Below are 15,129 nucleotides of genomic sequence, written 5' to 3'. Positions count from 1 at the left end.
TCACCAACAGTGGGTTCAAGGATGACACAAGTAATATACTGGTTTTTGCCTGACTGCCACCAGGTAATCAAGTTTAAGCATAGCTGGTTATAACTTCAATTTTAGCATAGGTAATAAAGCATTAACTGTAAATCTATAAATGTTAAAAACATTTCAAAATCTGTCAAATACTTTTAGTAAGATACCTGTATTGAAATTAGGGCAATCATGTGAATAGAATTTGGGTTGGCTATGAAACAAATGTAAATATAATCTTACCTTGTCCTGTAACTATGACAGCGATTCCTTTTTCTAGCTCTTCAATGCCTTTCTTATACCATTCCACAGCTTGCTCCTTTTGTCCTGCTTTAAAATAGAAATAATTATTTGTATATATCCTAGACATTATATACTAGAATATACTAAACATTTCCCAAATCTTGCTGTTATTAACTGATACATGAAAAAGTGGGTTGTGATCAAATAAATCTGAGAAATATTACTATACGACTTCTTAGTACCTTTAGCATCCTAATGTACATATGAATTTCTAAGAGGGGGTATAGACGTCAATCTTTCTCAAAATTTTAGGGCTGTGAATCCTTTATTTGTTTGCCATCTCATGGTATTGATGCTTATAACCACTGAAATACTATACTATGGAAAGAAATTTTAATTAGGGAGAATTTATTTTAAATAAATGGCTTTTAAAATACATACAATTAGAATATATAAACATGATTTCAATAATGGGATAAAAAACACTGTTTAACACAATTGTATTGAAATCTGATGTAATTTGTTCCCTTCTGGAGTGAGTTTTTATTTAACAAATGATTGCATCATGAGAACTAATACATGAGATTACAAGTGTGGCATTTAGTAACATTTAGTAACGCATCCATTTTCTTTGAAACAAATGATTGGTTTACAGTAACATTTAGTAACGCATCCATTTTCTTTGAAACAAATGATTGGTTTACAACTTAGAAAGATCTAAAAATTCAGCAAATCAAAATGTGTGTAAGATATTTCTTTTTTTTTGAGACGCCTGGGTGGCTCAGTCAGTTAAGCGTCTGCCTTCAGCTCAGGTCATGATCCTGGGTCCTGGGATCAAGCCCCTCATCGGGCTCCTTGCTCAGCAGGGAGCCTGCTTCTCCCTCTGCCCCGCCGCTCTCTCTGCTTGTACTCTCTCTTTCTGACAAATAAATAAAATCTTTTTAAAAAGATACTTCTTTTTTCTTTTAAAGAAAATTTTATTTTCAATTGGTAAACATCTGCCAAGGAACTAGACATTCTTTTTTTCCCTTCTTTTTGAGAGAGAGCTTGCACACATGCAGGGGCGGGGGGGGGGTATGGCAGAGCGAGTGGGAGAAAGAAAGGGAGAGGGAAAGACACAGAGAGAGAGAGACAGAATCTTAAGCAGGTTCCACACCCAGAGAGGAGCCCCATGTGAACCACAGATCATGACCTGAGCCAAAATCAAGAGTTGGACACTTAACTGACTGGGCCACCCAGACACCCCTGCGTAGGATATTTCTGTAAAGTGGTAACAATTATATGCAAATCTCATTGTTTTTGAAAATTAATTTCTTGGTCCTTAGAATCTGCAAAGCCTAAGTGGCACAGAGATATAGTAAAGACGGAAATCATCTATTAGAACCAGGTTTTTGCGGCGCCTGAGTGGCTCATTCGGTTAAGCGTCGGCCTTCAGCTCAGGTTGTGATCCCAGGGTCCTGGGATAGCGCTCTGTGTCGGGCTCCCTGCTCAGCAGGGAGTCGGCTTCTCCCTCTGGTCCTCCCCCCGGCTCGTGCTCTCTCCCTCTCAAATGAATAAAATCTTTAAAAAAAGTTTTCTTGGGGCGCCTGGGTGGCTCAGTCGGTTAAGCGGCTGCCTTCGGCTCAGGTCATGATCCCAGGGTCCTGGAATTGAGCCCCGCATCGGGCTCCCTGCTCGGCGGGAAGCCTGCTTCTCTCTCTCCCACTCCCCCTACTTATGTTCCCTCTCTCCTGTCTCTCTCTCTCTCTCTGTCAGATAAATAAAAATCTTTAAAAAAATAAAAAATAAAAAAAAATAAAAAAAGTTTTCTTTTTCATATCCCTATTTAATCAAACAAAAATTCCTATGTCATTCTTTTATTTGAAATTTCAAAGCCAATAAAATATGACTCCCTTGATTAACATAGATGAAGTCTTACTATAAGCACCACACACATCTAAGAAATGCTGCCCGCTTATGAGTACCACCTACCCCTTCCTTCATCCCCCAAATAACTCACTAACTAGATTCAGCCCCTGGGATGGGGTAATTTCTTATTATAGTGCCATTAGTATTTCACACAGTTTCTGAGCCAGAATAAATGTTCAATAAGTACTTGATAACGACACATGAAGAAATTATTAAGAATTTGTTATATATTCATTCAAACTATTTTGATGCTTACCTTCCTATTTTTTTTTTTTAAGATTTTATTTATTTATTTGACAGAGAGAGAGCGAGAGAAGGAACACAAGCAGGGGGAGTGGGAGAGGGAGAAGCAGGCTTCCCGCTGAGCAGGGAGCCTGACACGGGGCTCGATCCCAGGACCCTGGGACCGTGGCCTGAGCTGAAGGCAGCCGCTAACCAACTGAGCCACCCAGGCGCCCCTTACCTTCCTATTTTCTTATTAAAAAATCTGTTTATGTGTATCTTTGGTTTTTTAATTTAAAAAAAAAAGGGCAATTATAGAAAATAGTAAAATAGCATTTCCTTTGGGAGTGGTAACTGATAACAATGTCACATTTGCTTAAAAATTTTTTTTAAAGATTTTATTTATTTATTTGACAGAGAGGGAGAGAGAGAAAGAGTGAGAGAACACGGGTGGCGGGGAGAGGCAGAGGGAGAGGGAGAAGCAGACTCCCCACTAAGTAGGGAGCCCCATGCGCTGAGTAGGGAGCCCCATGCGGGCTGATCCGGCCCCAGGCCATGAAGGACTCCCTGCTCAGCGGGAAGCCTGCTTCTTCTTCTCTCTCTGTGGCTCCCCCTGCTTATGCACACTCTCTCTCAAATAAATAAAATCTTAAAATTTTTTTTTTATAAATTACAATCTAACAGATACAAAAGTTCCTTTTTTGTGCTTCTTCCCATTCCAATGCTCCTTTCCTTTCTAGAAACCACTATAATAAATTCAGTGCGTATCTTTCTAGTAATGTTTTTCTATTGTTCCTATTTTATTTGTATTATTTTATTTTAAAATTTTTATTGCTTTTGAGATCTGTGTTGCTATACAGAAATCTAGTTCATTCATTTTGACTTCTATATAGTATCCTTTATCATCCTATAATTTATTCAACTATTTTTCTATTAAAAAATATTTAGGTTGTTTCCAGTTTCTCAGTATTTCAAATAATGCTTCAATAAACATGCTTATACCTGTCCTCTTATATACTTGTGCCAATTTCTCTAGGGTATATGTTTAAGAGGTAGAGTTAATAAGCCATAGTTCATTTCCATTCACTAGAAATGAACAAACTACTTTTTGAGAGTGCTTGTACTAATTTCCACTCCTAATAGCAGTGTATGACAGTTCTCACTGGCAACATCCAAACATATGTTTTATGGAGTTTTAGTACATTACTGTAGGCAAATTAAATGACTGATTACATGGAGCACCTGGGTGGCTCAGCTGTTGAGTGTCTTGCCTTCGTTCTGCTTGGGTCATGATCCCAGGGACTGGGATTGAGCAGCACATCGGGCTCCCTGCTTGGCGGGGAATCTGTTTTTCCCTCTCCCTGTGCCTTTCCACCCTACTCATGCTCTCTCCCGCTCAAATAAATAAAATCTTTAAAAAAAAAATGATTACAAATAAATTCACTTGCTCAGGGCACCTGGGTGGCTCAGTGAGTTAAGCATCTGACTCTTAGTTTTGGCCCAGGTCATGATCTTGGGGCCATGAGATTGAGCCCCACACTGGGTTCTGCACTGAGCATGGAGCCTACTTAAGATTCTCTCTCTCCCTCTCCCTCTGACCCTCCCTGCTCTGCTCATGTGTGTGAGCACGTGCATACACACGTGTACGCACACTACTCTCTTTAAAATAAATAAATAAATTCACATGCTTAATAATTACTCAATTACCTAACATTCTTTGATAAGAGGTAGTTGATTTGCTGCATTATTTGAATCTCACAAGTCAGTACGATGGTAGAAAACGCGTAAATAATTCTTACAAGACTTGTAAGTACAAGACTTGTAAGTACAAGACTGCTAGAGAAAGGATAGACATATAGGTCAGCAGAACAGAAGAGAAAGTCCAGAAATAGCCCCACACATATAACATTGATTGACTTTGACAAAGTTGACAAGGTAATTCTGTGAAGAAGGAAGAGCCTCTTTAAAAAACAATGTTAGAATCATTACCAAGGGGCCCCTGGGTGGCTCAGTTAATCATCTGCCTTCAGCTCAGGTCATGATCCCAGGGTCCTGGGATCGAGCCCCGCATCGGGCTCCCTGCTCAGCCAGGAATCTGCTTCTCCCTCCCCCTGCTCTTCCACTCTTGCTCTCTCTCTCTCCCCCTCTCAAATAAATAAAATCTTTAAAAAAAAACAATGCTAGGGTGGCGCCTGGGTGGCTCAGATGGTTGTGTCTGCCTTCGGCTCAGGTCACGATCCCAGCATCCTGGGATCGAGCCCCGCATGGGGCTCCCTGCTTGGCGGGGAGCCTGCTTCTCCCTCTCCCTCTAACGTTCCCCCTGCTTGTGCTCTCTTGCCCTGTCAAATAAATAAATAAAATCTTAAAAAAAAAAAAATGATGCTAGGGCGCCTGGGTGGCTCAGTCGTTAAGCATCTGCCTTCGGCTCAGGTCATGATCCCAGGGTCCTGGGATGGAGCCCCACATTGGGCTCCCTGATCCTCGGAAAGCCTGCTTCTCCCTCTCCCACTCCCCCTGCTTGTGTTCTCTCTCTCGCTGTGTCTCTGTCAAATAAGTAAATAAAATCTTAAAAAAAAAATGATGCTAGAATAATGGCCATCCATATACAAAAAAAAACAAAAACAAAAACAAAAACTTGAACATAGAAAAAATTAATTTGAAATGGATCACAGAGCTAAATGTAAAACCTAAAACTATAGAACTTACAGAAGAAAACAGACAAAATTCTTCATGATCTGGGCTTAGGCAGAGATTTAGAACATAAAAATCACAAACCTTAAGAGGATATAACTGATCAATTAGACTTCATTAAAAAAATTTTTTTAGGGCGCCTGGGTGGCTCAGTCGTTAAGCGTCTGCCTTCGGCTCAGGACATGATCCCAGAGTCCTGGGATCGAGTCCCACATCAGGCTCCCTGCTCAGCGGGAAGCCTGCTTCTCCCTCTCCCGCTCCCCCTGCTTGTGTTCCTGCTCTCGCTGTCTCTGTCTCTGTCAAACAAATAAATAAAATCTTAAAAAAAAAAAAAAACCTAAATGGCTCAATAAAAAATCAAACCCAACACAAAAACTGACAAAGCACTTAGGCAGTTTTCAAAGAAGACATAGAAATGGCCAATAAGTAAGTGAAAAAAATGCTCAACACCATAAATCTTTAGGGAAATGCAATTCAAAACCATGATGAGGCAGTGCTTCACATCCATTAGAAAGACTACTATTTAAAGAACCCTGAAACTAACAAATGTGGAAAAATTGGAAACCAATGGCGCAACTGATGTAGAAATGTTTGGCAGTCCCTCAAAAAATTAAACATGGAATTACCATATGATCCAGCAATTCTACTCCTAGGTAGATACTCACAAGTACTGAAAGCAGGGAGGCAAACAGATACCTGTATATTAGTGTTCATGGCAGCATTATTCACAATAGATGGCAACAACCCAAATGTCCATCAACAGACAAATGGTTAAACAAAATGTGGTATATACATATAATGGAATATTATTCAGCCTTAAAAAGGAATGAAATCTGATATATGCTACAAGAAGGCTGACGAACCTTGAAAACATTATGCTAAGTGAGACAAGTCAAGATACAAAAGAATACTGTATGATTCCATTTACATAAGGTACCTGAAATAGGCAAATTCACAGATACAGAAAGTAGAACAGAAATTATCAAGGACTGAGGGCAGGGGAGAATGGAGAAAGGAAGATGGGTGGGGAGTTATTGTTTAATGGGTATAGAGTTTCTGTTTGGAATGATAAAAAGTTCTAGAAATGGATAGCGGTGATGGTTGCACAACACTAGGAATGTATTTAATGCCACTGAACTGTACACCTAAAATGATTAAAACGGCAAAATTTAGGTTATCTATGCTTTACAAAATAAAAAAAATTACCAACTGGCCCATTATAAGCACTGTGCTGATCCTTGGTATACAGCAATGAAAATGAAAAAACTACTGGCACATGCAACATCACAGGATAATCTGACAAGCATATTTTGAGCAAAAGAAGCCACACACAAAAAACACATACTGTGTGATTTCATTTGCAAAGCTCAAGGTCAGGCAAAACTGATCTATAGTGTTAGAGTTAGGATTTGTAGATATCTTTGCAAAGGATGGAGAAAGGTAGTAAGTGGAAGAGAACATCACAAAGGCAGGCTTCTGGAGTAATACTCTATTTCTTGACCTGGTAGGGTTTCAAACTGCTATGTTCACTTTGAAAATTCATTAAGCACTACAGTAATTGTGCGTTTTATGTATAATTTAATCAAAGTTTACTTAAAAACTAAAAAAACAGAAGGGGAAGATAAAGTATATTGAAAAGGAAAGAGTCCCAGTACATTAAGGAAAAGGTTACAGATCAGTTTGTATGTAACATTTTTTCCCTCAAATGAATAAATATTTATATTTATATAAATACACAAAGTCAGGTAACTTATTAGTAATCATCTCCCTAAGAGTAAGATTACAGAGGATTTTCACTTTCTTTATTTATATTTGTTCATTATTTTAATTTTTTTAAAGATTTATTCATGGGGGGCGCAAACACACACACAAGCAGGGGACGGGGCATAAGGAGAGGGAAAGAGAGAGAATCTCAAGCAGACTCTGCAACGAGCACAGAGCTACAAAGCCCGATGCAGGGCTCAATCCCACCACCCCAAGATCATGACCTGAACCAAAACCAGGAGTCAGACGCTTAACCAACTGAGTCACCAGGGGCCCCCATTATTTTAATTTTTGAGTATATGCTAGTGTACAATCAACAGAAATACTAACGATACCCATCTTCAGATAGAGGTAAGTATAGTAGACTAAGTTATGAATTATCTACTGCATCTTTTCATTCAGATAGTAGTAGTACCCATACTGCCACAAGAAGGGTCAAAACAAAAGTAGTTGGGGTGGAGAGAGAGGATGTATGTTTGTGATAAGTTACAATATGGGGACTTAAGCCCTTGCTTATCCTTTAGGGGCTGTATGACTTTGGGAAAGTCAGTTAATCTCTCTGAGCTTTAGTCTCCTGACCTAAAAACAAGATGACATTTCTTTCACCTAACTATGAGTTGTGGCAAAAATCAAATGAAATAGGATATGTGACAATACTTTAAATAATAAAGCAGCACATAAACATTACTTTTACTATCTTTATTATACTTGATACATCTGTTGGTTAATTTAAATCCTTCTACTCCTTTTTTTTTTTTTTTAAAGATTTTATTTATTTATTTGACAGAGAGAGACACAGCAAGAGAGGGAACACAAGCAAGGGGAGAGGGAGAAGCAGGCTTCCCACTGAGCAGGGAGCCTGATGCGGGGCTCGATCCCAGGACCCTGGGACCATGACCTGAGCTGAAGGCAGATGCTTAATGACTGAGCCACCCAGGTGCCCCTAAATCCTTCTACTCCTGAATTGCATGCACAGTGTATGTCCAGAGGTCCTGGGATTGGGCTCCCTGCCCAGTGGGGAATCTGCTTCTTCCTCTCCCTCTGCCTCTCCTCCTGCTCACGCTGGCTCTCTCTCTCTCTCAAATAAATAAAATCTTAAAAAAAAAAAAATCCTACAAAAGATTTCATTGTGTGCTAAACCCTAATAAACCACAGGATCATGAAGCATCAACGAATAGCCCCCAGATTACTTTTCTCATAGTTCACTATTACAGAAAGGATACTTTCTACTGTGTTTTAATTCAGCAAAAAGGTCATACTTGCATTCACTTTCCAACTTCAAGATTTATCTCTGAAGGAAATTCTTACTTTCCCATTTAATTGGGAAGGTTTTGAATCCCATGTAAAGAAATCATTTCAGTTTTGGACATTTTTTTTTAAACTTTAAGAATGTCAATTAATCTATCTTCTTTGAAGTATTTTGTATTTACTATGGATAGTGGGTAATTTTATCTTTTTTCTATGCATTTTCTTTATTTTCCAAATTCTCTGAGAGGCTTGCATTACATTCACATGAGTACAAAATGATTAATTTTATCTCTTTTACAATAAAAAGTTAGGATACTAAGTGAGCTTAGGAGAAGACTTCCATCTGTATTTTTCTGAACAAGGGTCACAATTAGCAAAAATATTTTTATATCACTCTTTAGATAATTTTCCTTCTTCCTCAAATGTCATTTATGCGGCTGCTGTATCCTAAAAAGGGTAATAGAAACCAGGTATCAAGGTTTAACAATAACTTGCAGGGGCTATAATCTTAAAAGGATTGTTGAATAACAGTAGTCCCATTTTCTGAGGACCTACTATGTGCAGGCACTAAGTAGTTTATAAACACCAACTCAGTGTAGTAACTTGCCCAAGATCTTGAATAGTCAGAATTCAAATGTCATTTTGGATACTAGGCACTACAATTTAAAAAGGGTAAAATTAGACCCTCAAAGCTGAGAAAGAGAAAAGCAGTCCCTGACATCCAGGAGCTGGCCTAATACTATCAGGTAGGGCTTGGTGTAACTAGGAGCTGACCTGGCATTACTGCTAGGCCTGGTGTTCTGTTGAACATAAACAATTTCACAGAACATCAACATCAGATAAGGTCACTTTGTGATTGTGATGAAGACAAAAACATGATCATGTCTAAACACAGACATGGCATGAATATTGTCCAAGCCATGAACTATCAAGCATCCCCCTCTTCAGACTAATGAGTGCTTCTCAACCAGTTACAGCTTTTGCCTCATTCTGGTCTTCCCTCTTTCTAGATCACATTTAAGATACTTAATCACAGAATACCCCTCCTTCCTGACAGCATCCAATGTACAGCAAAATTCTGCTTCCTTAAATCCTCCTCAATATCACTTGATACAAGCCCAAATCCTGTAAGTTATTTCTAGCACCCTTTTCCTGAGATGCATGGTTCCCATCGTGTGTGTTCTCCCTGCTTCAATAATAAATCCCACTTGTTCAACCACAGGTTTTCTAGTGATGGCTGACTGAAAGACATTGACAAAGATGACTTCAGAACAACAGTTCTCTCCTTTTCTATTATAGCATAAAATATTTGCAAAGAGCTGCAAAGATACATGAATAAATTTAACATGTTTATGCCATACCTTCATAGCTGTAAAACACAATCTCTAGGAAAATCATAGATTTTGATATTTTTCTTTCCTCATTTACCAGAATGAACAACCGTGGAGATGTGAGTGTGCTCAAAGTTCTATTCTATAGGCTGTCTAGCATGAGTAGTTAATTCACAAAGAGGAAAAAAAAAGGCTACATCAGCACATTAATACCTCCACTGGTATTATATAAGTCAAGGAGTATTATAGGTTAAAAAAGATGAAAACTAGTAGAGAAATAGAGAATCTATACTTTGCCAGATGTCAAAAAGCCAACTACTATTGGGTCGAACATGGGGAATATGATAGTGAAAAAGAGCCAGGAAGGGTTAGGGAAGATCCTTTTTCAATAATTTAATATCGATTTACTGACTGCCTATCCCTTAACTGTTATCAGGATGATTAACAATAATCTTAGGAATCTAGTTACCAGGTGAGTTTTATAGGGTTTAACTGTATTCTACATTAGGAAAAATATAAACTGCAATTAAAAAAACAGCTAAAAACAGAGCAAAGGATAAAGTTCCTAACAGTGGCTGCCTTTTTGTCTCTTTAGTGCAAATGCCACTAAATATTCTTTTATTCTTTTTTTTTTTTAAGATTTTATTTATTTGACAGAGAAAGACACAGCAAGAGAGGGAACACAAGCAGGGGGGGTAGGAGAGGGAGAAGCAGGCTTCCCGCTGAGCAGGGAGCCTGATGTGGGGCTCGATCCCAGGACGCTGGGATCATGACCTGAGCTGAAGGCAGACGCTTAACGACTGAGCCACCCAGGGGCCCCGCCACTAAATATTCTTGAAGAGAAATGGGAAACGTTTATTGTGTATTTAATAAAAGGTAATGCTTTTCTTTTGGGAAAGAGTGATATTATGTAAATATCCATCCATCAGAATAATTCTTTCCTTGTAATCATGGAAACTTTAAAGCAGAATCATTAGGCCCAAGAAAATTGTCTGAAATCAATCCTTTCAAAACGGTGACTAGCAGTTTTTTTTTTTTAAGATTTTATTTATTTATTTGACAGAGACACAGTGAGAGAGGGAACACAAGCAGGGGGAGTGGGAGAGGGAGAAGCAGGCTTCCCGCTGAGCAGGGAGCGCGATGTGGGACTCGATCCCAGGTCCTGGGATCATGACCTGAGCCGAAGGCAGATGCTTAACGACTGAGCCACCCAGGCGCCCCGGTGACTAGCAGTTTTTAGGAGTAAAAGAAAGTATCCAAATCTGACTCTTCTGATCTCTATTCTCTATCTTCACCTTCTGAAAATATAGTTAGGCAAAATATTTTGTGTGTTTTAAATAGTGCAAGGTTGAGTTACATGGGAATACAAAATTATATGACAATATTTTAAAAGCCTAATGTTTTAAATATGAGCTGACTAGGAATAAATATAAAAGGATTCTATTTAGACAATTTCTGTCCTTGATGCCAGGTTCTTCAGCCCTACAAGCCTGAGAAACCGGCTCTCTCTCGTTCATACAACATACTGGGCCCTTACTGTCAAGTTCTATATACTCCAGGTAATCAAACCACACCTAGAAAACCTGCACCATTGTATTGCCCAGGAGATCTCAGGCTTCTCTACTTGCAGGAGCCATGCCAAACATGTTAGGTCATGTTCTGGTTAATCCAAAGACCCACTATGACAACCTCCTCTTTTCCCCCAAGTATTTCCAAGAGGCGCAGTACTAACATTACAAAACAGAAAACCTGCTTAAAGCAAAAAGTATAAAATTATGAGTGGCATAATTTTCTGTTCACCTAAACTCTGTCCCTGGTTCTGCTAATGTGAGTTCACTCTTTAAATATCAGTTTCTCCATACATATAATGGATATAAAACGTTATCAGTTTTTCAGGGATGTTCAACAATTAAATATCCCCAAAATTATTTAACTCCTTGAAAAAAATGAGACATATAATATGCATGAAAACATACACACATTTTAATGATCACATAGCAAATGCTGTCTTATATCTTACTGGAGAGGAAGTGAGTTTTTCTTAAGCAGCATCTAGAATGCATAAAGCCTTGCAAATAAACTGGTATCCAATAAATGCCTGTTTTAATGAACAGAACTCAAATATCCTTACATTAGGTAATTAGAATTTGCTGTGTTATTCTTCTTTATTTAAAATAGTTTGGTTTCAGACAAATTTAGGCCTTTTAAAAAATTCAGTGTCAAAGCTGAGTATGCCATAAGAATAAAATACAGAATAAATAGTCGCCATATAAACCACATTTATACACTATTTTATTGAAATAAGATTTAATTTGGCCTTTATTATTTCAAGGCATCAAATGTTCCAATTAATTAACAACATGACAGTCTGAAATAGTCCACTTTACCCGATGAAATAAAGTGGCTTTCAGTATAGCTAGAATTGAAGTCAAGTTACTAAAGGAATGGCAGCGCATGACATTACTAGCCCCTTAATGGTTTACCACAAAGTTAGGAAACCTTTGAAGACTGCTTTAAAGACAATTCGTTTCTATTCGTTCATATATATTCTAACGCAGCGGGAAAGAAGGAGAATAAAATTCTCTTATTCTACGTTGTCAAGGATGGCTGAGAGATAAATAGACTAAATATAAACTCTTACAGCTACTGGATTAAGGCTAAAGTACAAAAAGTTTGAATATTCTAAAGGAAAAATATGAGAAGAGAACTATGACAATATAAACTTAGCTTTTAATTCATTTTTAAAGGAAAATGAATATTTAACTCATTTGTTTCAGTTTGAACTAGTTTCAGCATATAATACATCAGTTGTATAACCCCAACTAAAACGTTATCATAGTCCATTCTGATGTCTACTTTAGAAACTAAACTATAAATAAAGCAAAACACTTTGAATAGAGACATCAGTAGAAAGAGGGTCAAGTATGTGATCCATGGATTGCTGAAAATATTTATACTTAAAAATATTTTAGAGGATTTAAATATAATAGATGTAGTCATATATGTAATACTCTAAAAAAGTCATAAGTTTGAAACCCAAGGTCTGATTTCTACTTCTGTCACTTATCCCTCCTTATGGAACTGATTTCTCTTTAAATCTAAGAGCCTCGGGTCTTTTTTTTTAATCCCTAGGTTATCCTTGTCTTCTCTTATTCTACCTCCCAACTCCCACCACCCAGTGTTAAATAAAATTTCCTTGTGTTTTCTGGCATTCTCTTCCTAAATACAACAAAATCTACCCTTAAACATATTCCCTCTATTCTAAAACATCTTTTGACCTAGATTAGTAAACTGCTGAGGACCCTAATATAATTGGATAGTGCACTCAAACAGTGCTTCTCTAGGAAGGGATGATGGTACTCTTATTCACCCTTACCAGGGATCCTTGGATGTTCCAAGAGGTGGTACAGAATGAAGCAGTTAAAATACTTCTGTCCACAAACACATGGTATTTTTTTCTTAAATAGAACTCTTTCCTAGAACTCTCTTTTTATATAGATTTTTTAAAAAGTAATCTCCATACCCAATGTGGGGCTTGAACTCACAACCCCAAGATCAAGAGCTGCATGTTCCACCGACTGAGCCAGCCAGGTACCCCCTTCCTAGAACTCTTTTAAACTCCACTGTCCTTACAATCAAAACCATGAATACCTGCCTCTTTCCTTATAACGTACTCCTCACTCCTTGGCTCCACAGAGGAAATAGGTTTCAACAAAACTAAATTCTGTAACAGTTTCTGCAGGTGACAGTGCTAAGAGATACTACAAATGACCTGCAGATTGCTTTGTTGGGTTGTTGTTGTTTTTTTTTTTTTTTTTGGCTAATTGACAATGCAAGTGAGTACCTAATTGAAGTGTGACACAAAAATGTTCTTTGGGAGTCACAGGAAAAAGAAGATCTCTGCATATTGGAGGCAGGGATGAAAGGAGGGATTTTCAAAATGTTGCAAGACTTCTTCTAACTTTAGTTCTCATCTTCCATAAAAAAGTGTTCATTAGCAATTGGCATAGGTTTGGAATGACCTGTTTTAATTTTCTGAGCCTCAGTTTGTTCATCTGTAAAATGCTGATACCAACAGTACCTTCACCTCACAGGGTAATTGTGAGGATTAAATAGAGAACACATGCAAAGCTAACAGTACAGCGCTTGGTGCACTGAATGACTTAAAAATGTTAGTTTAAAAGGAATCTGAAGTATACAGTATTCTTGCCTTCATTCAGAAATATAAACTTTAAAAATAAAAGAAATATAAATCTTTGTTTCAAGTTTTATGTACAATGATGTAAGTTTTTCCTGTTCATTATTTAACACTTCAATTGAGAAACGAAGAGGCTACCTTGGAATACTGATTTAGATGAAATCAAATCTAACAGGGACAAAAGTTTCATGTTAAAATAGAACTTCATAAAAAAATACTTAGGAGTCATTATATCGATAAAATGACTGTCACGAAACTTTAAAAAGTAATGCCAATTTAGCTGTAATCATATGCAGCTGTTCCTTTCAAAATTAAGTCACCATTTCTTTTTTTCTGACACTACAGTACTGTTTTCATTAAAAGCCTATAACAAGACACAGCTTCTCCGATACCAAAACCTTTTGGAAACCTGCTCAGAGGAAGCCACACACTGTTTACAGTGCTAGAAAGGATCCGTGTGGTCACTGTAGGACAACTGTCATTGTCAGTAGCACGACTGGCTGTCTCATAGGGACTTGGGTCATGCAGAAGTGTAGGGGAAGGCTGGTGTCTGAAACAAAGTCGACAGCTAGGGTGCCTGAAAGGGGAGAGGTTTAACTGAGAATCGTAGAGGATGAGGGTCTCACTGCGGTGAAGCCGCCTCGGCGGGGGAGGGGGAGATCAATTCCGGGGGTGCACCGACCGCCCCCGAAGGGACGCAGGTGTTGCCCTCCCTGGGCTACCCCACCGCTTTCTTCCCGGCGCCGCCGCCCCCTCCCTCCAGCCCCCCACTTACCTTTCTCGTCTTCATCGATGCGCAGGGCAATGGAGATGTACTCGAAGGCCTGTTTGTGGAAGGCTCGGACGCGCTCGGCCTCCCCGCCCGGCACTGGCGCCGGGGGCGAGGCCGAGGCCGGCGCCGGCGCGGCCCGGGAGCTCCTCTTGGCGGCCATGAGGGCGCGGGAGAAGCGCTGGCAGAGCCACACGAAGAGGAGCCCCAGGTGGAAAGCGACCAAACGCAGCAGCGCGAAGCCTATGAACAGCGGGTAGGAGAAGTAGTACAGGTTCCGCTTATGCGGCGACTCGGGCTGGGGGGCCGGTCTGGGGGCGGGACGGGCGGGGGCCAGGCAGGGGGGCGGAGGCCTGGGAGGCACCGGGCTGCTGCCGCCGCCGGAGCCTTTCTTCTTCCCTCGTCCACCCGGAGAATTCATTCACAGCTCCCACTGCCGCCGCCGCCATAACCCGCCTCCCGCAGACCGACGGCGACCAAGCGACGGCGGCGGCCACTGGGACGGCGAAGGCCAGAGACGCCCGCGCGCCCGCCGGTCCCAGGAGCTCGGCACCTCCACGCGCTGCTCGCCGGCCCCGCCCCTTTCTCCACGCTCGGCCAAGAGCACAACCCCTTTCCTCCTCCTGCGGTCGGTGGCTCCTGCCCCTCCCGCTCTGTGTCCTCTCAGCCTCCTGGTAGCGCCGAGCGGTGGCCGCGCACGCGCACGCCTGCCCATGTCTTTCTCCGGCGCGCGCGCTCAC

General features: G+C 39.9%; 1 protein-coding gene across 5 annotated transcripts in view; it reads right to left on the bottom strand.

Moving 5' to 3' along the window:
- Window positions 1–15,123, bottom strand: part of SPAST (spastin) — a 63,021-nt gene extending 47,898 nt beyond the window's left edge. For 2 of the 5 annotated variants that reach the window (XM_032410243.1, XM_032410246.1), the window contains exons 1-2: window positions 14,396–15,121; window positions 259–345 (exon numbers count right to left, since the gene is read on the bottom strand). In XM_032410243.1, the coding sequence (XP_032266134.1) occupies window positions 259–345; window positions 14,396–14,810 (502 nt within the window). In that variant the 5' untranslated portion in view covers window positions 14,811–15,121. Of the gene's footprint in view, window positions 1–258; window positions 346–14,395 lie in introns of all 5 variants that reach the window. The other 3 variants (XM_032410245.1, XM_032410247.1, XM_032410244.1) reach the window with 3 other exon arrangements.
- Between the last annotated feature and the right edge of the window lie 6 nt (window positions 15,124–15,129).

Source organism: Phoca vitulina, unplaced genomic scaffold, assembly GCF_004348235.1.
Source record: "Phoca vitulina isolate PV1807 unplaced genomic scaffold, GSC_HSeal_1.0 scaffold12, whole genome shotgun sequence".
NCBI lineage: Eukaryota > Metazoa > Chordata > Mammalia > Carnivora > Phocidae > Phoca > Phoca vitulina.
The sequence above is the reverse complement of the archived record's forward strand: the minus strand, read 5'-3'. Positions and strand labels throughout refer to the sequence as shown.